Source organism: Rhinolophus hipposideros (genome assembly GCF_964194185.1).
Source record: "Rhinolophus hipposideros genome assembly, chromosome: 20".
Lineage (NCBI taxonomy): Eukaryota > Metazoa > Chordata > Mammalia > Chiroptera > Rhinolophidae > Rhinolophus > Rhinolophus hipposideros.
This window is the reverse complement of record NC_138066.1, coordinates 12,784,267-12,809,013: the sequence shown is the minus strand read 5'-3', so window position 1 is coordinate 12,809,013 and position 24,747 is coordinate 12,784,267. Positions and strand designations below refer to the sequence as shown.

At 51.0% G+C, this 24,747-nt stretch overlaps 1 protein-coding gene across 1 annotated transcript in view; it reads left to right on the top strand.

The window, feature by feature from the left end:
• Positions 1–20,345, top strand: part of SPNS3 (SPNS lysolipid transporter 3, sphingosine-1-phosphate (putative)) — a gene marked incomplete at both ends in the record, with an annotated part of 41,549 nt that extends 21,204 nt beyond the window's left edge. The window contains 4 exons of the mRNA XM_081028473.1: positions 12,912–12,977; positions 18,916–19,014; positions 19,154–19,325; positions 20,257–20,345. Coding sequence (XP_080884599.1) covers positions 12,912–12,977; positions 18,916–19,014; positions 19,154–19,325; positions 20,257–20,345 — 426 coding nt within the window. The remainder of the gene's footprint in view (positions 1–12,911; positions 12,978–18,915; positions 19,015–19,153; positions 19,326–20,256) is intronic.
• Between the last annotated feature and the right edge of the window lie 4,402 nt (positions 20,346–24,747).

The following is a 24,747-nucleotide window of genomic DNA, read 5'->3' as shown; positions in this document are numbered from 1 at the left end:
GGTCTCATGGGTAACAGGTGGAATCGGCTTTTACTGAGAGTGAGACGGGGTTTTGTGCTGAGGAGTGCTAGCTTGTATTTTCTGCATCTTTTGGCATGATCTTGTGGTTTGTCTTTTATTCTATCAATATGGGGTATTACATTGATTGATATTTGTGTTTAACCAACCTTGCATTCCCAGGATAAATTCTCCATGTTGTGCAGTCAGCCCTCCGTATCCATGGGTTTCCTGTCTGTGAATTCAACCAATTGCAGATCGAAAAGATTTGAAAAGCAAAGTTACATTGTTGTTGACATGTACGATGTAGTCAGGCCTACCGAACATGCACAGACTTTTTTCTTGTCATGATTCCCTAAACAATGCAGTAGAACAATTATTTACATAGCATTTCCATTGTATTAGGTATTATAAGTAATCTGGACATGATTTGAAGTGTTTGAGAGGCTGTGCATAGGTTACATGCAAATACTACACCATTTAGTATAAGGGGCTTGAGCAGCCTCGGATTTTGGTACCTTTTAGGGGTCCTGGAACTAATCCCCCACAGACACTGACCGACAACTGTATAATCATTTTTATGTGTTGTTAAATTCGGCTTACTAATATTTTGTGGAGGATTTTTGCATCTATATTCAGAAGGGATATTGGTCTGTAGATTTTTTGTGATGTCTTTGTCTCATTTTGGTATCAGAGTAATGGCCTCATAGAGTGAATTGACAAATGTTTCTTCCCTCTTCTATTTTTTGGAAGAGTTTGTGAAGGACTTGGGTTAATCCATCCATCTTTAGATGTTTGTTATAATAGAATCCATTAGAGAAGCCATCTGGTTCTGGGCTTCTGTCTGTGGGAAACTTTGGTTACTAACTCAATATTTACTTGTCATAGGTCAATTAAGTGTTTTTATTTCTTTTTAAGTCCGTTTTGGTAGGTTGGGTCTTTCTAGAAATCTATACATTCCATTTGGATTATCTAACTTGTTGTCATACACTTGTTCGTAATATTTCCTCATAATCCTTTTAATTTCTGTAGGGTTGGTAATAATATTCCCTCTTTCGTTCTTGATTTTAGTAATTTGAGGTTTCACTCCTTTCTTCTTAGCCAGTTTAACAAAAGATGTGTCTATTTTGCTGCCAGCTTTTGGTTTTATTGATATTCTCTATTATTGTTCCATCATTGATTTATGTTTAATAGAATCACTCTGGTTTCTCTCTTGAGAATAGACTTGAGGGGCAAGGGCAGGAGCAGAGAGAAGAATTAGACTACAGCCATAATTCAGGTGAGAAGTGGGGATCGGACCAGAGTGGCAACAGTAAAGATGGTAAGAAGGTTGGATTATAGATATATTTTGAAGATAGAGCTATCAGGATTTCCTGATGGAGTCAGTCTGGTATCTGTGAGAAATAAGAGTCGAGGGAGAGTACTAGGATATTGACCTGAGCATCTAGAAGGAGGGAGATACCATTAACTGAGGAAAATGGGGAAGAGCAGCAGATTTTTTTGAAGATCGACAGCTTGGTTTTGTACTCTCAGTTTGTGATGGGAGGTCCACATCCAATTGGAGGTGTAGTAGAGAGTTGGACACAGTCTGGAGTCCAAGGGACATGACATCACCCCTAAAACTTCAATGGGTGGGAACTGACTGCAGTCCAGCATGAAGGATGCCATTAGGTTTGGGGGACCTATGAGAGTCAACATCAGAAAGGGTATCTCAAGAGGCTGAGGAATTAGCTTATGTTGAGCTTCAAAATAGGAAGTCACTTGAGCCTCTTCCATTCTCCATTTATGGGATTCCAGGAACCGAAGTTTTTCCTGCACTTTGTGAGTTCTCTTTGGGGTGACAGATGGCCCCCAAGATCTGCTCGGGAAGGGCCCATGGAAATGTGGTCGTGTGTGCTAGTATGTGTACGCATCTAAGTGTGCATATATTCAGGTCTGTGACTATGAGTGCAGATATGTGTGCTCTTGTGTGTTCACATTTTTGTGTACCTGTATAGCCATGCTCTATGTATGTTGCATGTACATGTATTATATGTACATGTAACATACGCATTCTGTATGTGCACAGTGTGTGAGTGTGTCCATGGGTGATGTTTTACATCCATGTCTGTGCATGCGTGTGCACATACATGTGTAGCAGGGCATGCAGATAATTGTATGGGCTGTGTCTGCACACGTGGCTGCAGCTGAATATAGCTTTTTCCCCAGTGTTTTTGTGTCTATAGCTGCATTGTGTAGGAAGGAGGTGTTTTTGGTGGCATCGTGTGTTTGTCTCTAAATTTCCTGAAGTAGGGGCCACGTCATGCTGTATGTTTCATGGCAGTGAGGTTTCCTAAGCATATCAAGTCTGGTCTTGGGCCTTCCCTGGGAGAGCCCATGTCCTATGGCCCAACTGCAGGAGCAGAGTGTTCCATCTCTTCCCTCCTTCCAGTCCCCTTGGCAGGGGAAGTGGACTTCTCGGTAGTTAATTGGGATCCAGACGCACACAGCAGGTCTTGGCACATAGCCTCTTCCCTGGCCTTCTTCCCAAAGTGGCTGTCCTTCAGAGGATAAGGGGTTTGTACTCAGAGGAGGGACTGAACCCAATGCAGGGGCTCCACTGTTGCTGGCCTGGTGGCGGGAAGACATGGCTAAACTCTGTCAATGTCCCCTTGGGTGGGCTTTGTGGTCCAGATGGAGGGGCAGACATGGGGGGATGGGAGTGAGCATGCACTGAGGTGTCTGCAAGACCTGGACCTCATTCCTGCTTCTTACTAGCTGTGTGAGCTAGTGCAAGATCTTAACCCTGCCATGCCTCGATTTTCTCGGCTATAAAATGGGAGTGGTAGTACTTACTTCTTGGTTTCCTTAAAGAGCTAAACGAATTTATGTGCTCGTTGTACGTGCCATGGATATGTAATGAAACTCAGTGGTTTAAAACAACAAAAACATTTATTTTGCTCACAAAGTTGCATTTTGGGCAAGGTTGAGAGGTGGGGATAACATTTCTTTTCTACTTGAGGTTCACCAGGCAGGATGGGAGTCGGGGGCTGGACCCTTATAGGCTGGGGGCTGTCAGAGATTGATGCTGGCTGGCTATGGCTGACGCTTAGCTGGAGCTATTGGTGGAACACCATGTGGCCTTCCCATGTGACCTGGGCTTCCTCACAACATGGGACTGGGTTTCGAGGATTAGCATCCTGAGACAGAGCCAGGTGGAGCCGTATTGCCTTCTATGCCCTCCCTTCCACAGAATGCTGTTCTTTGCTTCAGCCGCTTTCTGCTCAGGTTTGAGCGGAGAGAAAATGGATCCAATCTTTTGATGGGGACTAACAATGCCCTGAAAGAGCATGTAGAAATATTGCTGTGGCCATTTTGGGTAAACAAAATCTTGGGACACAATAATGTCCCAAGGGCCCCTCCTCCACTGTGATCTGGGTCCTCTTGACATCTGACATTGTGGGGAGGAGTCTGGGCACGTAAAACATGGTCATGAAGCCCCCACGTACATGGGTCACCCCCTCCTTGGATGGGTCCCTCGTTCCATGCTGCTCTTCCGGTCTCACAGGTGAGAAACCTGGGGGTTGAGACTTCACCTTCAAACCCCTGCTGAGTGTCATGGGCTGAGGGAGCAGAGGCCTCAAGTGGCAGAGCCGAGGCCATGGGGAGGTGGCTGGATAAGCAGCCATGTTCACTCACTTATCATGTATTTCCCAAGCATCTCCTGTGTGCCAGGCTCTGTTCCAGGCTCTGGGGATACAACATTGAACGAAACAGGCAAAATATATATGTAATAAAATAAACATGTAAAATATGTGGTATGTTAGATGTGGAAGAGTTCTGTGGAGAATAACAGCAGGGAAAGGGGACAAGAAGAGGGACAGGTACAGTGCAAGGTGGTCAGAGAGGCCTCACTGAGATGGTGACACTTCAATAGCAACCTGAAGGAAGTGAGGTGGAGGGAAGAGCATTCCACACAGAGGGAACAGCAAGTGCAAAGGCCCGACGGGGAAAGCATGGCTGTTGTGTTTGAAGAAATGTGGTGGGAATGGGGCAAGCCACAGAAGAGCAGAGACGAGGTCAGAGGTAATGGCAGTGAGGATGTAGGAGCCTGTACATGTAATGACTTTGGCTTTAAGTGAAATGGGAAGCCATTAGAGGATGTCTAGCACAGACATGAAATGATCTGACTTCCAGCTTGTATCAGTTATGTATTGCTGTGTAACAAATAACCCCCCAAAATTTAGTGGCTTAGAACAACAATGATCTATTATGTTTTGTGATTCTGTGGATTGGCTGTACAGTTTCTCTGCTGGTTTCTCCTGTGCTCACTCAAGTGGCTGCCTTTATCTAGACGATTCCCTGGGCTGGGACATTCAGTCTGGCCTCACTCATGTCTGGCTGTGGGCTGGGGCCCCTTGTTCACCTCCACTTAGCCTCTCATCCTCCATTAGGCTACACAGGCTTCTTACAGGGCAGTCTCAGGGAAGCATTCCAAGAAAGCAAAAGTGGAAACTGCAAAGTCTCTTAAATCCTAGTCCAGGAACAGCACAGATCACTTCCATCTTGCTTCATTGTTCGAAACAAGGTGTAAAGCCAGCTGAGTTTCACCATGGGAGGGGACCGGATATCAAGGGTATGAATACCAAGAAGCCTGATTACTTGGGGGCCATTTTGTAACATCTACTATGTGGTTTAGCAGGGCTTCTTTGGCTGCTGTGTTGATAATAGGATGAAAGAGGACAGAGACAGAAAGAGGGAAACAAATTAGGAGGCCTTCCAATAAAATAGGCAAAAGATGGTTGTGGGACCAGCATAGTTATGGAGGAAGTGTGGAGAAATGGTCAGATTAGGGGTATATTTTGGATGGAGAATCAACAGGATTCCCTGACAGGTTGGGTGTGGAGTATGAGGCAGGAAGGAGTTGAAGGTGATTCCAGGGGTTTTGGCCTGGGCATTTGGAAGCATGGAGTTGGTGTTTACTAAGGGGGGGAAGACGGAAAGAGGTGCAGGTTTTTTTGTGGTTTTTTTTCGTTTTTGTTGTTTTGTTTGGTTTGGGTTTTTTTTTTTTTTTTTTAACAAGGCGTGGGGTTGGGAGTTCTGTTTTAGACATGTTAAATTTAAGATGCCTCTTAGAACATTCAACTGGAAATGTTAAAAGGCAGTTGGATATATGAGTCTGGAGTTCAGGAGAGAGGTCGGGAGACAGGCTGGTTATTTAAAGCCATGAGACTGAATGAGATCACCAAGGGGGTGTGCATGGATAGAGAAGAGAAGAGGACCAAGGATTACACTCCAGGGCCTGCCACGTGGCAAGACGGTGGGTGCATAATGCTGCCCCAGTGACATCAGAGGTGGGACCAACCATTCAATCTACCACACTGTATCAAATGACCTTTACATTTTCATTTGGGAGAAATTTAAAAAACAAAAGAAAAGGCAGAAAAGTCCAAAGAAGAAAATGACCATTATCCATATTGTCATCCTCCAGAATGAACTACTATTAACATCTTGGCCTATTTGCTTCCACTTTTGTTATTTAATTAGGTGACCATCATTCTATACGTGTCTCTCTGTGTAGATACACAAATTTATGTTTTTAGAAATATTTTTATTAAGCTGGAGTCACATGGTAGTGTAATTTTAAAAACCAATTTATTCAGATGTAATTCACATACCATACAAGTCACCCATTAAAGTGTACAATTCAGTGGTCTTTAGGATATTCACAGAGTTATGCAATCATCACCACCTCCATTTTAGAATATTTTCATCACCCCAAAAAGAAAAACTTCACATCTATTATTAGTCACTCCTCATTTCTCCCCAATCTGCCTCTACCCCAGATATAGGTACTAATTTAATTTCTGTCTTTATAGGTGTGCCTATTATGGATATTTCATATAAATGGGATCATATAATGTGTTTAATTCATTTGTATGAATTTATCTGAAGAAACTGAAGTGAAATCAAATGAATTATTCAACTTCACATTAATCGTATAACTTTGAACTTATTGATGAATCCCAATTATGAAAGAGAACACCAGCCTTCTCATACTGCCCCCTTCTTCGCTTCCTAACCTCCTGATTTTTGTTAGTTATATTATTAGTCTTACTTTTTCTAGATTTATAACACTCACAGTCTGTTCTCTAGGCATAATCCTTATAGTTGTTTGCCAGTAGTCCCAGATTTAAATAGATTCAATGCTCATTACCAGTATATTTACATAGATCCTCCATTCCTGAGTTTTTTATTTTGCTTCAACTCCCAACTGGATAGATTTTGTGGTTAAGTAGTTTTTATCCATCCGCACCCCCCACAACCTCCAAAAGGCTAAAGAGATTGTGTTCCTTTGGTTCATTCATGTTTGAGATTTTCTTTCTTCGACGCCACTTGAACAACATCTAACTGGGTTGTTCATATTGCATTCTTGGCTCACATTTTCTTTCCCTCTACTTTGCAAACATTTGCTCTGTTGTCTTTTGGCATCAAATATTGCTATGGAGAATAAAGTTAGCCTGATTTTTAACAAGTTGTTAAATGTTGATTCAATTTTTCCATCTGGATACCTGAAGATTTCATTATTCATTCTTGAAACTCAATATCTTAGCTAGTGTATAGTTATCTCTCGCTGTGTAACAAATCACCCCAAAACATGGCCGTTTAAGACAGCACACATTTATTATCTCTCAGTTTCTGTGGGTAGAGAATCCAGGCAGAACTTAGCTGGGTCCTCTGCTTCACGGTCTCTTGCAGGCTGCAATCGAGGCAAGGGTGGGAATACAAGAGGTGGGGATCTCTGGAGCCATGTTGGAGCTTCTCAGCCAGGCTATGTCTCAATGCTAAATATCCTGTATCATATCATATCATATCATATCATATCATATCATATCATATCATATCATATCCTGTATCATATCAATCATATCCTGTATCAATGTCTCTTCCTAGCAGTGTTCTTTTTATTTGCTGAATCGGTACTAAGTATCCTCCGTCTCCATTTCATCTCTTGGAACCTTTCTTATGTTTGTTTATTTGTTGGGTTGGATCATCTTCAGGGCTGGGACAAAGCTGCAAAGCATGGAGGGCACACCCTCAGGTACTGAGCCTGCCCTGGTGCAACCCTGAGGGTGAGCCCTTCCTTAACCGGGTGCCTTAGGTACCTCACTTGCTACACTGGGGTCCCAGTCCTGACCATCTTTATCTGTCTTCCATACCATTTACTTCTCTCTAATAGCTTTCCTCTCTTTGTGATTTATTTTTAAAAGTCAGTGAGATTATATCAAGCCTTTCCTCTACATCAATAAGTTTCATTTATGCCTATTCTGTGTCTAGCTATTTATAATTTATTAGTTTTGTAATAATGTTGTTTTGCACCCCCCCTCCAACCACACATACATTTATTTCCTTAGGCCTGTGATGTCCCTTTATATCTCGTCCTATGGGGGCTCGTTTCGTTTTTGAGCTCTTTCTTGATTGAATTAATGTTCAGTATATAATTTGAGGCTATTGTAAGGAATTTTCTTCTGCTCTTTCTCCTATCGTCTTCTAGGGTGGGTACCTTTTTTTTGCCTTTTTCACTTTCTCTCTCCCTTCCTTTCCCTCCCTTCCTTCCTTCCTTCTTTCCTTCCCTTCCCTACCTTTCCCTCTCTTTCTCTCCCTCCTTTCTTTTTCTTTCCCCTTCCTTTCCCTCCCCTCCCCCATCCTCCTCTCCTTCTCCTTCCCCCTTAGGTTGGGCATGGGCAACTCTGCTCAGATATTGAATTTGCTTTGATATAGTGTGGATGACTCTTTGTTCTGGATTCTCTTTCAGCTTTCTCTGTGACCATTCTTTTCTCCAAAGGGGCTGCATTGAGAATTGAGCATTAGGTTTTCTGTCACCTGAGGGAATTGAAAGGCTTGGGTGTGGCAGTGAGGAGTCTTTGTTCCAACACTAGGGCTCTGCTCTCTCTTCGGGGATTTAGGTAAATGCTCTATCACAGCATTCATTCTATTTAATTACTGGGTGCTTATCCCCTTCTGGGATGGAGGCTGTGCTCTGGCCTTGAGTGGAGTCAGTAACTGGAGCCATTGTATGCTTTCTCCACTTTTACCCATTTTTTTCCCCAACAGCTTTTCCCGCTGGTTCTCAGTCAAGAATGAGAACGAAGGGCACTTCAGTTTATTTCCCTTTAGTATGGGGGTTTTGGAGACTAGTTTTAGAGAGGAGAGCTGAGAAGAGCTATACTTTCTACTCCAGAATTGTCTGTTGTTTTTTCCCCTTGGCTGCCAATATTTAATGTTTATCTCATTAGGTTTTGTTCTTTTCTTTGCTGAAAAACATTTTTTTTTCTGCCTTACTATTTTTTTCTTTTTGGGAAAGGGAAGTCTATGTTGCAATGTCAATCCCTCAGCTTTACAGAGGAGTTGCCCTACACGTTAAAGCCCCTTCCAGCCCAAACTACATCACTATTCTGAGTTCCCTACTTGTCCAAGAAGCGATGTGGCCATCACCACACAGAGCAGAGTCAGCTTGGCTGTGACCAAGGCCTTTATCTCCAGGAGGGGAGGCTGCCTTTCTCAGCCTTGAAGACTCCTGAGTAAGGACCAGAGATGGAGGCGCAGTATCTGACCAGCCTGGTGCCCATGGGGCAGCTTGCGAGGTGGTTGGCAGAGATCAACCAGGATGTGTGCCCACCACAGCTATAGTCAGTCAGCTAAGGGTTCTGGGGATGGCTGTGGGATCTGGCCCCTGGTGGTGGTCGTGGGGACCCAGAGAGCTGGGCTGTGGAGATATCCCAGCTCTGGGGAGCTTTTCTACAACTTAGCCCTTGGGGAACTTCTTGAATAAATCCTTTTTCTCTTGCATCTTGGGCTAGAGTAACCAGATTTGCCAGGGGCTGCCTCAGAGGGACCGAGAGAGGCCCACCTGCCATTCCTCTGAGGGCCCTACTTCCCTGCCAAGATCTAGCAGGTGTCTCTTCTTGGATGGGCAGCAGAGCCCACCCACATAGCCCAGAGTCTCTGCTGAATTCTCTAGAGAACGCCAGAGCTCTGCTCTCTCACTGCCTCACTTCCCACCTGCCTGTCTACCAGGCTGCCAGGCGGCTGCTGGCCCCTGGGAAACAGGTGGTGCCCTTGTGCCCTGAAGCCAGTCCCTGCAATTACAGGTTGGCAGGCCCAGGGGCAAAGTGTGCCAGCCAGCTTGGCAGCTTGCTGGCCGCTAGTCTGCCTGGGGCCTGTGTCCTGACTGGCTCAGCCTCACGGGCTGAGGAGTTGATCTATGAAAGGGAAGGACTGGGTCTTAGCTCTGCCCCCACCTTCATGGGCCCACGGGGGATGTTTACCTTCTCCCTTCCTGGTGAGGCCTAGAGTGCATTCTTTGCAGGTTAGAGATCAGTTATTACCCAATTGGAAGACTGAGAGGGACCAAGGTGAAGACACTGCCCCCTCCACCCTGTAGGGACTGAGGTTTCTCCGGGCAGGGCCTCCATCTTTCTTCCTGCTCCCTTCCCATACCTACCTGTGCATGCAGGTGTACGTGAGGAGAGTATGTGTGTGTGTGCAGGTATGAGTGTATGCATGTCCGTGTGTATACGTACAAGGGCACAAGCGTGTGTGTGTACATGCATACCTGTGTGTGCACGTGTGATTGTATGTGCGCAACTTGCTGTTATGAGACGGCAAGCTTGCAGGTATATATGCTAGGCTTTTGTCAGCACTTCACCCCAGCAAGCGTGTATCAGTGTTTGCAGCCCCTGCTTGTTTGGTTGGTACTTTTGCCACACAAATTTTAATATTTCAAACGTCATCCAGGTTACCTGCATATGTGTGTACTTGTGGTGTGTGTTTTGCGTGTGTGCGTCCGAGGTTATGAGTGTCCATGTCTGTGTATATATGTGTGAGTGTGCACGTGTGTTGAAGCTTGTGTACACGTGTGTGAAGTCTTGCATAGGCACGTGTCTGTGCATGCTGGTGTGGCTGCGTGTGTATGTGCCTGCCTCACAGTGTGAGTGGGTATGTGTGTGTGTTCCTGCTTTCATGGCCAGGGGTGACTAAGGTCAGGGATATGCATCATTGCTACCCCAGCTTGAGGGGGAAATCCCCTCGAGTCTGAAATGGGAAAGGGCAGAGGCTGAGGGGCTCCACATTTCTCAGGCTCCAGGCAGCATTCCCAGGCCCTGTCACCCAGGGGACTAAGTCAGGGTGCGGGGAAGCATGCACAGGCGCTAAGGGGACAAGGGCAGAATCAGATTTCCCTTTTGGAAGTCCCCTCCAGGGCTGGGGGGCTGGGGATGATGAGGCCTGGGAAACTGGTAAGGAGGAAAGAAGGGGAGGCCTGGACCAGGCCAGCAGCAGACAAGAGGGATGGGCAGATTAGAGGGACATGTAGGACGCAGGATGGACAGGACTCACTGGCTGGAGGGCGGTGAGGGTGAGCAAGGCCTGTAGGAGCCCCCGGCCTCCCCCTCCCTGTTCCTGGCCTGAGTGGCAGGACACAACAGGCTTTCCCAGAGAAGCAGCTTTGGCAGCTTGCTGGCAGCTAGTCTGTGTCTGGGGCTTGTGTCCTGGCTGGTTCAGTCACACTGCGTGAGGACAGTGACATGGGAGGACAGGAGGAGAGAACGAGTTTCGGGGTCTGGTCAGCGAGAGGTGCCTGTGGCCGTTTGGGAGAGGATGCCGAGGACGTGCCTGGCACTGCGGGGTGAGGCAATCCATGCAGGAGTCGCTTTGAACAGTCAGCTAAACTCTTCACGGTAGCTTTATTTCAAGCCATGGCCCTTTTAGTTTGTTGAGTTATTTACTTGAGGAACCCAAGTCTGAGTTGGTCATAGGAGCCACTGACCTCTAAGACCCAATTTGCGCACAGCCCATGAGGAACACACATAGTGCCAGGCGAGCTTCCCAGGCTGTTGGCGTGGGAGGTGCCAGGCAGAGCACCTGGGCCACCCCCATCGTTGTACGGTTGGGGAAATCAAGGCCCAGACGGTGGTGACCTCCCCTGAGTCACCCAGCATGGCAGGGTGGGGCTGGGCTGTCCACCTCAGCAGGTCACACCCCTTTGTTGGAGAGCCCCTCCTTGAGCAGCCGCCTCAGGAGACTCTAATTACAGGATTGGGAGGCAGCCTCTCCCCAGCCTGTCCCTTTGCCGCTGCCGCGTGGAGATGAGGATTTGGTGGTTTGCGGCCGGTTTCCAGGTGTGTCTGAGGAAACCTGGCATCTTCAGGCGGCTTGTTCTGCCTGAAAAGCCCCATTGTGGCTGTAGGCCCCTCTGATAGGCTCTATTTTGGGGTTGGGATCCACCCTGCCCCAGCTGGAGGAAGGAAAAGGTGTATTTCAGTATGTCCTGTGGGTGTGGGGGGAGCAGGAGAGACAGAACAGAAGGCTCCAGCCCCAGCAGAGTGCATGGCTCCTGGTGGCTGGTGCCCGACTGTTTGGAGGGAAGGACAGAAATAAGCTGGAGGTGTGAGGAGGGGAGAAGCCTGGCAGCCCAGTGGAAGTGGCTGCAATGTGAGGGGAAAGTGGGTGTGAATCCGGCCCAGGCTTTCACGTGGCCTCAGGAGGCTGGGGTGGCAAATCCTGTCAGGCTGGAATGCAGATCTGTGGCCAGCAAGTCTGATTCCCACAGGGTACCCAGCCCCATGTCCTAGGCCCAGAAGGAGACCTGCTCTGTCCTCATGGGTTCCCCCGTTTGGGTGCAGAGGGACCAGTGAGACTGAGAAAACACACACAGCTGCTCTCTCTCGTTGGTGGGTTCTGCTCTCTCTCTACATCATTATGTCATGTTCTTACTCTGACAGGCATGGTGGGTACATTCCAGCCTCCCTGCCTCTGCTCTAGTGGGTCCTCTGTCTGGCATGGCCATGGGGCTCTTCTCAGCCCATTCTGATCCTGCTCGTCTTTCAGTGCTTTTCTCAGTGCCCCCTCCACCTGGATGCCCTCCCCATCCTGAGCTTTCCTCTGACTTCCCTTCTGCCAGCCTCACTGGGCATTGTGGCTGCTGAGGCCTCTATGGAGTCTTTCCCCCAGTAGCCTCCTGTCTCCCACCTTACACAGGGCCAGTCACAGGGGTGAGGGACTCACCAGAAAGTGGCTTGATGTGTGACCTTGGGCCTGAGTCTCCTCATCTGTGAAATGGGTATAATGATATCTACCTTATGAGCGTGCTGAGAGGTTAGATGGGTGACAAGATCAGACATGCCTGGCACGCAGTAGGTGTGTGCAGGCAGTGGTCCTTTGGCTCCTCTGCCCTCGCTGCTTGCGGGCCTTTGGGAGCCAGAGCCTGGGCTGCCCAGGGCACAGCCCCGTGATTCCAGGAATGACTAATTCCACTCCAGCAGTAAGCTCTTGGAAGCCCAGAGAAATAAGACGTTTTTTCTCCTTGCTGCTTCATTAAACTCTTCTTGAGTGAGTGGAATGAGGATTGTCCTAATCCTCTGGCACGATGCAGGGAGGTTCAGGGAGCTGGGAGAGACAGGCCCACAGTGGCCTCCCGTCACCAGCAGATATCTGGGCAGGGCGGGGGTTTCTGACATTAGGCACCTTATCAGTGTACACAAGCCTTAGAGGAACACGGAGGAGGGGTGGGCAAGCTCTGAGCCGTCCCTGGGCCTTTCTCTTCCTGAGTCTGTTTCCCCACTTTAAAAGTGGATTGGAAGTCCTGGCTGCCTCCTGCTGGGGCCCCATAGGTGACCTCAGGAGCTAGACCCTGGGGGCCATCCATCAGGGAGAGTGCTGTTCCCAGGCCTGCGCCCCTCATGGCTGCCGCTTACCCAGATGGGAATGTCTATACAGCCTTAAAGCTGCCGGAACTGGAAATAGTTGCAGACCTCTCCAACCCCAATAGGTCTGTAAAGCCTGAGTCTCTCTCTCCACAGGAGGGAAGAGACAATGCTGGGAGGGGCAGGTGACTGAGCTCGAGGAGCCTCACCCTGGCCACCCTTTATCCACAGGTATTCCTGGCACTTGGGGAGTTGCTTCTCTCCTGTAACTGGGCAGTGGTTGCGGAAATCCTTCTGGTAGGTGTGAGGGTCAGTGGGGGGCTGGTACTGGGGCCTCTTGAGCAGCAGGAGCTGGAGTCTGTCCAGCTCAGGGGTTGACTTCTGCTGTTAAGTGGCCTGGAGGTTGGAAGGAGTTTCAGAGACCATGGGATACGGGACCAAGGTCATTGAACAGTTGACTTGGACCAGGGGCCTCCCTGATACTCCTAAATATCTCCTCTGACCATCACTCCCGTTTTGCAGATGAGCAAGTGGAGATTCAGAGAGGGTAGGTGCCTGGACCAAGGTCAAACAGCATGCAAAGGCACTGAGCCAGGACTGGGGCCCAGGCTGTTTGACTCCTGGGCTCCCTCCCTCCCCCACCCCTCTCTTGAGGACACTGCTCAGCAAGCAGGCTCCTTGGCCTGCACTCTGGGCATGTAGACGGGGATGCTGGACTTGAGGGTTGTAGCCCCTGAGCCCAGGTGGGACCAGGCCACCCTCGCTCTCATGTCATGGGCCGCAAGGCAAGGGGCCGGCTCAGGCCATAATGAGGCCTGATATTGTCTTGACCACATGACTCTCTAGGTCCAGAGTCCAGCCTCCCTGCATCCTTCTAGGAGACTCGCAGGGAAGGACTTTGAACACTGACAGACTGTGCCTTTGTGAATAACATAGGGTCCCAGAACTAGGGGCACCCCAACAGCCCTCCCCCTGCCTTCTGGAAGCCTGGCACATTCCAGCACTGGCAACAAGGGAACCAGAGCAGCTCGGCAATTGGCTGAAACCTGCCCTGAGGATGGCATAGCAGGGGCCTGAACCCGGATTCAGGAAACAGACCTGCGTTTCAGCCCTGCTTCTGTCTCTTCTTAGCTGTGTGACCTAGGCAAGTCACTTTGGATTTATGAGCCTCACTTTCCCCATGTGGCAAATGGGAATGAAAATGCCTTCTGGATTATTGTGAGGGTGAAATAATATGATATGCATGAAGCTTTTGCCCAGTGCCTGGCACAGAGAATGCTGGCCAGGATTCTGACAGCAATTCAGAGGTTTCCACTTTCTCATCTTCCATCTCCCAGAGATATCCTGGCATCCCAGGATCTGAGTGGAAGGGCTGTGGGGAAGTGCAGTCATTTAATCCGCCAACAAGGCCTCCTTGAATACTACTGTTGATGAGACGCTCACTTCCTGTCTAGATGTTCTGCCCACCCCTCCCGGCCCCGGCCGGCTTGGTGGGTGTAGACAGGTCTGCCCTGTCCTTGACTCCTGAGTGCGTCTATCAGCTGCAAGGCTGGAAGGTCTTCTTTTCTCTCCAGACAGGAGACTTGGGCTCCTGCCCAAACTCAGCCCAAAACCTGCTGAATGGCCTTGGGCCTCAGTTTCCTTGTCTATAAAAAGGAGTAATCCTACCGGCCTGGCAGGATGAGCAAGAGAGAGCCCTCCGGAAAACCCTCAGTAAATGGGAAAGTAGGAAAGTGCTGGCAAACATTTTGTTTAGTGGAATTGCTCACTTTTAGGCACAGGGAACTACTCCCAATCCCAACATAGCTGTGCTCTCAGGTGGTTCAGATGGAGCTGAAACCTACCCCCTGCAGCTTCCTCTACCTGCCCCCCACTGTGCTGTTCCCACATGACAGCCCCACAGATATGTGAAGATTGCGCCGTGTCCCCCCAGCTTCTGTGTTTGTAGGAATGATTAACCTGGACAAGCAAGGCCCTTTGTAGGGCTGTGTGTGTTTTGGGGCAGGGGTCAGGGGGAGGGGGGGCTATGGGGCCGCTTGTTCAGCCATAGTTTGACCCATCTGGCTCTGCTGGGGAGCTTGCTAGAGCTGCCCAGGGGGCCAGCTGGCCATGATCCAGACCCCCCGGAGCTCCCTGGGGTCCTTCCCTGGCTCAGAGGCCTCCACCTCCCAATGCTTAGCAAGGCCCAACAACTCAGAAAGGCTTCATGACCCCTTCCCCTGCCTTCCCCTTCCTGAAGCCCCTTAACAACAAGATTGCCTTTGGACTCTTTGGTGGTGGGAGCTGGTCCCGTCCTTGCAGTCCTTGGAGCTCAGACTCCTGGCAGAGAGGGGATGCTGGAGACAGGAGCAGCCTCGGCCTAAATGCAGGTGAGGGGCAGGCTGTGGGGACCTGATCCTCTGGAATGGAAGGGCAGATACCAGCTCAGAGCTGGGTGAGGAAGGAGTGGGTGGTGAAGAAGGAGAACTGGAATATAGCCCACACCTGCAAGAAGTTGTGCTGAGGAGAGAGGAGATGAGAGATGCTGGGAGCTGGAGTTGGCAGGAGATCTGGGGAATATGATGTTGTGATTTTAAGAGATAAGGCAGGAGCAGTCTCCACGGGCAGGGCAGGGAAGAGAGACGGGTGGAGAGAGGGCCAGCAGGGGGTGGGGTGGGAGGGTTGGGGGAGGTTGGGGGGAAGCAGCCTGGAGCAGGGTGGGGGCAGGAAGTGTATGGGGGCATGGGTGTGGCAGGAGGTGCAGGAAAGTCCCATCTCCTGGCAGGCTTTTGCTCCTGAGGCACAGGGGTCTCGTTGGGCAGGACCCAAGGAGTAAGGAGTGTGCTTCCCAGGCCATAAGGACAAGTTAGCTGACACTTCTACCTGCACCATACATATTCCTGAGGGCTGGGTGTGGGCTCCACTGACCTCTGTGTCCGTCCTGTCTCAGGGGCACTGCTCTCTTTGATCTGCTTATCCACACGTGGGAGAAGCCAGATTCTCTCTGGGGAAGTGACCTCAGATACTCTCTGGTCCAGTGGTTCTTAAACTTTATTGATTTAGGTTTGGGGAGCTTGTTGCAGATTCAGCTTCCAGGCTCTCTGTCCTCAGAATCTGATTCAGTGGGTCTATGCTAGGGCCTCGGGATCTGCAATTCTGATGAGCTTCCCACATGATCCTGATAAAGCTGTTCCTCCCAGCACACTGGTCTAGTGCAGCCAGGTCCCCGTTCCATGAAACCTCTGCAAAATTCTGACTAGCGTAGTCCTTCCCCTGGTTCACATACCCTCCAACAGGGAGCTCTCTCTCTGAACCCTTGGGAGCCGCTGTCTCCTGGCTGCTCTGTTGATGAAAAGGATCTGGCCCCTCACAGCCAAGACTCACCTCAGATACACTTCTGGCCAGTGCCCCCTAGCCTGGGTGAACCCCAGGCTGCTTAGAATGCTAACATTGTGTGTCCTGAGCAGGCGTCTCCCCAAGCTGAGCTCCCTGACTCCTCAAAGCTACCAATAGCTCCCTCTCAACCCTCCTGTCTGTCTGGGCCCTACTTGGTGTGGCCCAGAACCAGCTCACTCCACCCCAGCAGTGGGGAGCTCACTCCCTCTCCCAGATTTGTCCTCGGGCTTCTGGAATCCAGCCACCAGGCTCGTCTCCCACCTTCTTAGCAGGTTTCCCCCATCCCCTGGAGGATATCACCCTCCTGTTCTCCTGCTGACCGCGTCTCCATGCTTCCCTGCCCTGCCTTCTGCCCCCCAGATAGCTCTCTGCGCACACTCCCAGAGGTGTCTGGGTGTGAAGGCTCAGTGGGGAGTGCAAGAGGCAGGCTGCCAGGGAGTCTGCACCTGGTGGCTGCCCCTCTGACTTTCTGTAGGCCCTTGGTTGGCTCTGGTTATGCTCTCGGCTATAAAGGGAACAGATCTTTAAGAAGGGAGAGTCAAAAACAGAGGTGTTTTTGTCTCAGAATAGAGCGAGCCTGGATTTTTGGGAACCCAAAAGCCTCTCACTTCTAAAATTACCAGCTGGGCTCTCCAGCTGCTGATGGGCCCCCTGGCTATACGGAGACAATGGGGACCCAGAACAGACCGGGGGCGATCTACCTCTCCTGCCACTGTTAGCAGCGGCTTTATGTGGGCCCAGCTGGTTGGGGTCCCTAGGAGGGCAGGTTGGGACAATCCTAGCTAGACCTCGCTTTGAGGGCCCTACTAGCCCCGGCCCCTGAATGGACATTTTTGAACACTGAGGCCCTGTCTTCTAGGAGGCCCTGCCCTTTTCCCCAGAACCACTGGTGAGTAATCACATAATTCGAGGGTGAGAAGGAAGTGCTTGGGGAAGGTGCAGAGCTGTGGTCATTTCCTTCTTAAGTCTGTTGGCAGGTTGTGGTGATGGGTGAGAGGCCCAGCTTCTCTTGCCACCTGGAAAGACTGGCTCAGCACCAGTGACCCTGGGACTAGCTGGTCACCCACAAGAGTGACTCTTGCCACTCTGGCCTGCCCACCCACAAGGCCCCTCTCACCAGAAGCCCTGCCACTCCTGCTCACAAGGGATGCCCTTGCTCAAACTGTGTCCTGCCTGGAATGCCATTCCCCACTCTCTCTGCCAATTACCCGTTTGCAGGGCTGGGGATGAACTTATCCTTTTTATCCTTCTCCCCATTTTCCAAACGTTCTAGAACAAATACATAAATATTGCTGGAAAGACTCCTCCTTGCTCATAGCAGCAGAGTGGTCAAAAGGCCAGGTCCTGGAGGAAGAAGGCCTGGGATCCAAGGTCAGCAGCCCTGCGTTTCCTGGCTGGGTGACCCTGGGCAAGTTACTTACCCTCCCTGTGGAGGGTTTCCTCATCAACAAAATGTGGATGACAGTTGTATATATGTCATAAAATATACATATGCACATACATACATATGATATGTAAAATGCATACAGGAAGCATGTAACACATAATAAATGTTAGTAATTATTATTATCATCGTTATTATTCTCTGATGGGCTCAGATGATGGACACACAGATCTTGGGGATAAGGCCCTGGGGTAGGAAGCTCCCCTGGGACTGCCCTGTCTGTCAGGACCCTGTGACGTGTGGCCTCTGCTTGAGCCCCTTCCTCCTCCTTTCCTCCCCCTCCTGTTGCAGCCCTGGGTTCCGGCAAGGTTTCTCCCGGGACCAGTCTCCCAGACGGGTCTACCTGTTTCATTTAGTTGGCAAACTTTCAGTCAGTCCTTTCTGCGCCCGGTGTCTTGCTGTATCCCAGGGACCCCAAGAGAAATTAGACAGGAACTTTGCTGCACAGACAATACAGGGGTAAGAGGAGGTGGACAAAAAAGAAACTGTCTCAATTGTGAAGGATGTGCCTTCAGTTAGGGGTGCACACAGGGGCTCTGGGAGCTCTGCGGAGGCTTCCCAGGGTAGGTGATCGAAAGGTCAATCCTGAAGGCCAAGTGGGGAAGCCTCAGCTGGACCAGGGAGGGGAAGGCTCGCCAGGCAGGAAGCATAGTATGAGCCAATGCCTGGAAGCATTCTGCCTCCCGCAGTCATGGGGCGTTATTTCCATCCATGGGAAGCCTCCGGGTACCAGCTGAAGGGCGATAGTGAACATAACCTTCCATGTAGGTACTATTTTATCCCCATTTGGGGATGAGGAGACTGAGGTGCAGAAGGGTGAAGCAACTGGCCTAGTCACACAGCTACTGAGTGGGGCATCTGGGATTGGAACCCAGACAATCTGACTCCAGAATTCATATTCTTAACCCCCACCCCCCACCCTCTTCCACCTGGGCTTCCCAAGGCTGCCTTTGGTCTCTGCCCAGTGGAGCCTGAACTTCCTGAGAGAAGGGCTGAGCTGACTGAACCATCCCACACAAGTACCTGGCTGTGTACCCACTCTTCATCCCGCCAGCCTGCACGACTGCCTCCTGGGTCCCTGAGCTGGGATGTCCCAGCACTAGCCCTGTCATCACAGCCAGCCCTGGTCCCTGTCTAGTTCAAGAGCAGACCCTCAAGAGGCACGGCCCTCATCGGGGGCCTGGGCGTTCCCATCCTTGGGGACTGAGGAGCTTTGCTGAGCCTGGAGGGGCCCGGCGTTCTGGTGGTGGGCCTTCAGGCACTGCGGTCATTGATCCCCTCTCATCTCATTCTCCTGGGCAGCCTGTTACACCTCCAGGCAGGTCCTTGGCAGGTGGGGAGCAGCAGGTGGGTACGAGGGGCGTCCACGCTCTGCCCTCGCTTAGGGAGCTCCCCTGGTGCTTCTGTGTTTTACAGTCAGTGGTGGTGCCCAGATGCCGGGGGACAGCAGAGGCGCTTCAGATCACAGTGGGCCACATTCTGGGAGATGCCGGCAGCCCCTACCTCACTGGACTTGTAAGGCCAGGTGGGGGGCTGGGCTGCAGGCCTGCCTGCGTATGTGTAGGGTGGGGAGGGTCTGGGGGAGGCACTGTGTGTGGTGAGGCCTGGAGGCTGGCTTACTGGACCTGGCAGACCAAACCTTTCTCCTCTGCAGATCTCCAGCGCCCTGCGGGCCCGGCGGCCCAACTCCTACCTGCAGCGCTTCCTCAGCCTTCAGCAGAGCTTTCTGTGCTGTGCCTTTGTCATCGTCCTGGGAGCAGGCTGCTTCCTGATGGTTGCGCTGCACCTGGAGAGAGACCAGGCCCAGGCCCAACAGCCTGGAACAGGTACCCCCATTTCTCACACCCATGCCCGGCTCAGGGCTGAACCCCATAGGAGCAGCCAGGAGCATCAGCCACCTGCTGAGCCCCTGGCTAGTTCATTCATTCATTCATTCAAAAATAGTTATTACACGCTTCCTATGTGCCAGGCAATGCTGCAGATGTTGGGGAGTGAAAGCCAAGTCCAAGCCTTCATGGCAGAGACAGACAAGGAACAAACAGAAAGCAAAAGATAGAATGTCTGTCTGCGGTGAGAAATACTGTGGAGAGACATCAAGCAGGAACGTGGGTAGAGAGGAACAGGTAGGGGCAATTTGCAGTTTTTGAAAGGATATTCAGGGAGGTCCTCGCTGCACAGGTGACATTGTCGCAAAGGTTTGGCGAAGGTGAGGGAGTGAGCCGTGCCGTAATCCGGGGGAAGGTACTCCTGGCAGAGGGAACAGGCATTGCAAAGGCCCTGAGGTGGGAATGCGCCTGATGTGTTTGACGACTGGCAAGGAGGCTTGTGTGGCTGAAGCAGGAGCGAGGGGAAAGGGATGAGGGTGGCAGTAATGGGGCCAGAGCATGGGGAGTTCGGGGGCCCTTGTAGGGACTGGGTGGCCTTAACTCTGAGTGAGACGGGAGTGCTGTGGGGTTTCCAGCAGACGAGCCTCAAGGTGTCCGATTTACACTGCAAAAGCACCACTCTGGGTGCTGTGTTGAGAACAGACTGTAGGAGCGTGGCATTGAAGCAGAGAGGCCAGAGAAGGCTCTACAACCGGAAGGGAGAGCAGTGAGGCTGGGGCCACAGTGGCATTGAAGGAAGGGAGAAGGGGTCGGATTTGGAATTTATTTTGAAAATGGAAGCTAGAGGATTTTCTGACAGGCTGTGCCCAAGCCTGCTCCCAAAGCACCTTTTGCTTCCTTGGGGGCTGGCTGAGATTCTTTCCTCCCACAGGGACCCCAGATGGCAAGGACATGGACTGTAAGGACGGGGAGAGCCAAAGCCTGCTTTCCGGCACTAGGGCCTCCACGGAGAACCCCTGAGGCCGTTGCCCCGCAGTAAGGCGGTTTCACCCATCCTGCCTGCACCCCTCCCTTGGCCTCTGCTCACATTGGCTGTTACTCAGGGACCCTGGCCGAGCTACACCTGCCACTTCTTCACTCCCAGCTAGAGAGCTGGCAGGGCCTGGGATTGGGCTGGGAATTGAGCTGTCAGCACCCTCTGTGGGAGGCCTGGGCCTGTGCCTGCACCCAGCACCAGCCTGGGGTCTTCAGCCTGGCTGCTAGAGGGTCCCGATTAAAGTATGGCTAGTACAAAGCCCATGGATTTCTGGCTTTTGGACAACTATGTTATTTACAGCCTCGCGGTGCCTCTGCTGGGAGTGGGAGCAGGAGAGGAAGAAGTGGGCAGTCCTGGCCAAGGATTCAGGGCTGTCCCTGACGTGGGGAAACTGAGGCAGCTGTTCAGATGGGTCTCTAGGTGTTCTTACCCTGGATCTCCCACTGTGACTCAGCTTCCCCACTGTGCAGGCTCAGGAGGGCACAGGACACCTTCTGCATGAGTTCGTCCTCTGAGCAAAATGTGGGGGCTGAATCCGTAGTCTTGGAGATAGATTTCTACCAGGGTGCTGGTGTGGGAGTGTGGCTTCAAGTTCCAGGGAACTACACAAAGAAGTGCTCAAGCCTGTACACACCCAGCTGCCCCCGAACCATGCTGGGTGCTCACATGGTTGTGCCTGAGTACTCCTGGCTGTGCCCTACTCTGCACCCCATTCCCCTACCCCCACGGCCCACGCTCTGACTCCAGAACAGTCCATGGGAAGGGCTGGCTCTGTGGGATTCACATTTGCCACTGGGTTCAGAGCAGCTGGGCACAGTGGGCCCTGCAGGAGATCAACAGCTTCCAGGCGGGCAGCAGTGGGGTGTTATGTTCTTTCTGCCTGCAAGCATGAGTTTCTTTCCCCCTCCCCTGGCACCCGGCCGTGCAATCACTTGTTCATTTGCTGACCACTCCCTTCACTGTGCCAAGCTGTGCCTGTCTCCCAGCAGCTGCGGGCAGAGCAGTGACCCAGTCTCACTCTCACCTCCTGACCCTTACTTGCTTCATCCCTGCCCCCTGTGGTGTCCTCCCTGCACTTTATTGGTGGATTGGACAAGTTCCAGGAGCTGGCCTGTCCAGCTCAGCCTATGCCTGTTCCCTCCACCCCCATCCCAGCTCTCTTTCAGGAGTGGCCATCACCAGGTTGACCAGCCCCTCAACCCACGATTTAATGATTGGAGCTCATGAAGTGGTGGTGGAGGGGGTAAAGGGGAAGGCTGCCCCTTTATAAGAAAAAGGATCCATGAGGATACTTGGTAAGAGTTCTGCGCCCAATTACAATGTGGATGGGGATTCCCACACCACCAAACAATTCTGATACCAGCTGGGTGTCCTACAATTCAACTCAATTCTGACACATTCTACCCAGAGATAGCGTCAGATGCTACAGGTTAAGGGTTCAGTCCTACAAGACTGCCCCCACCCCACTCCCCACGTCAGATGTCAATCCCAAATCCAGGTTGTTACCTGTGTTTCTGAACAACCGGCTATAAATCAGAGGTTCCCACGACCCCCACCTTGGGTTTGATTAATGTGCTAGAGTGGCTCACAGAACTCTGGAAACCCATTTACTCACTAGATTACCAGTTTATTATAAAAAGATATAACTCAGGGACAGCCAGCTGGAAGAGATGCATAAGGCAATGTATAGGGAAAGGGCTTGGGCCTTCCATGCTCTCTCCAGGTGCCATTCTCCCCAAAGTCCACGTGCTCAACAAGCTGGAAGCTCCAGAGGCCTGTCCTTTTGAGTTCTTATAAAGGCATCATTACAGAGGCATGACAGATGAAACCATTGGCCATTAGCGATTGATCTCAACCTCCAGCCCCTCTACCCTCCCCAGAGGTTGGGGGACTAGTGGGACTGAAAGTTCTAACCCTCTGATCACTTGGTTGGTTCCCCTGGCAACCAGTCACCATCTTTAGGTGGGGTCCAAAAATCACCTGATTAACAAACAAAAGGCACCCTTAGGGCTCTTATCACTTAGGAAATTCCAAGGATTTTAGGAGCTCTGTGCCAGAAATGGGAAGACCAAACAAATATTTCTTATTATCAATCACAGCATCACACTTGGTTTTTCCTGAGAAGAATGCAGCCAGTCTGTGAGGGAGTCAGGATGCCATGGTCCCTTTGGCATTCACTGGCTGTGTGACCTGGGGCACTTCCTATCCTCTCCGAGCTGCAGACTCCCCAGCTATATTTAAGAGGTGTGTTGAGTGTGGCTTTTCCAGCTCAGGCCTCATGTGATTGTCACAGAAACCCAGCTCCAGGGTCTGAACCTTCCTCTCTACAGTCCTAGGGGGGACGCCTGTGCGTCTCTGCTCCCAGAAAATGGGTAAGGGCTTGGCAAGAGTCAGATCATCAACCACCCTCCCCTCCCTACTCCAGAGTCCAGCAGCTGGGGAGAACGATCAGAAACCTCATTTGTGCCAGTTCCAGAAATATGCATTGGTATCAGTGGGTGCCCATCTTGGTGTCAGGCAGGGAATCTGCAGCCTTGCCCTTGGGCCTCACGATCCAAGATAGGACAGGGAAACACTTGGTGGGCCAAATGAAGCACACTTATAGGCAGGGGAAGGGATTACATCCCTCAGAAGCCTTTGGGGAAGTGGCCAAGGAGCTGGTAAATAGCACAAGGAGGAATAGGGGAAGGGAATTCCCAGTGGAAGGAACAGGACAGGCCAAGGTATAGGAGAGTTAAGCAGATTATCAGTGATGAATTATGGAGGGCTATGGTTTGGAGAGAGAGAGAGAGAGAGAGAGAGAGAGAGAGAGAGAGAGAGAGAGAGAGAGAGTTGGGGAGGAAAATGAGGCAGGAGAGACTGGCTGGAACCAGAGGGGCTCAGATGTCAGCTGAGGAGCTGGGGCTTGAATCCTGTAAGCTGGGATAGCTCTTTTGACTCCAGCGTATTCTGGTATTTCGGTTGCTGGGAAGGGCCGGGTGGTGCTTCATAGGACTTAGCTAGACACACTGCTCAGCCAGGAATTTAGAGGATGTTACCGTGCAAAATGTTCTGAAGCAGGGTGGGAGCTCCGGGGCTGGTGGACTCTGGGAGCGAGAGACCTGCACCTGCTCTGCAGCGAACTCCGGCCCCAGCTTTCCTCAGCTCCCACTCCTTGCCCAACTGGCGCCAGTTCCTCAGGCCTCACCGGGCTGAGGTCACAGGTGCAGGTCTGTGACAGCCCCGCCACTAAGACAAGAACAGAAGAGTAGCCACCAGAACCCACCATTCTGGCCTAACGCGCACTTTCTGGGTAATCCCAGTCCCTGAGACTCTGGACTTGTTTGTTGGGAATGTCAATAAGAGGACATGCTGCTCAGCAGGTCGGGGTTCTCAAGCCTGCCCTGCTCACTTAATGTGTTAATTGCTCTTCCCAAACACATGCTGCATTCCAGGTCCCAGGTGTCACTCGGGCACGTGGTGTGCCTATCCGTGTGTGTGTGCCTGTGCGTGCTCACTTCTGCGTTGGTGTGTGAGCACGTGAGGGTGTATTTATAGGGTATTGATACAAGCTCTTTTTCCACCCTGACCTCGGGCTTGAAGGGTTGAACACATGCATTGAAATGATCTTCCCAACCCTGGCTTGTTCCCCTGCAACAGCGGATATTGGTCTGTCTGTTTTATTCCCTGAAGTGTCTGTCTTTCCTCCATGTCGGGGCAAGCCTGTGAGGTTGTTTGGTTTAATGCAGCCTCTAAAGACAGTGGGCAGGAAGCAGCCAGAGGTTGCCGGAGCCAAGCTTTGTCCAGCGTAGGGAGCTATGTGACTATATGTGCTCCTTCTGTGGGGCCATATCAGTTAGGTTTGTAGGGTCGTGTGCAGCAGAAACTGACTGACTATCTTAAGAAAACAATTTGTTGGAAACATACTAGGAGTTCACATACTCCAAGGGAAGATTGGAGATTCAGGAGCCAAGGCTCCCTGGTCCATCTTACTGGGGAGCTTTCAAGCTCCACACAAATTTTCCTTCTCTTTTTGCCACCCTACTCAAGATTGAAAGCACTGGGCAAGAGTGTTTGGTTGGATCCTATGCCTGTGTCTGGTTTATCGCTCCGTTAAGACCAGGAAACCAGGGTGCTGTTAGGAAGTAGGGTGGACTCTGAACATCAAAACAAAACAGCAATGAAAGAAAAAGGCAAAAGACAGAAACGAAGATGGTGTCCATTACAGTGATCTCGGGCAGGCCACTGACCCTCTCAGATGGGGTCTCTCCATGGGAAAGGGAACAGGCTGGATTCGATGCCCTTCAAGGGAGTCTTCATTTCTGATGGTCTGAGTCTCCATGATCAAAGGAAGCTGTCGCTTCTGGAATTTAGAAAGTGTTAAAAATATTCAAATGACAGAACAGG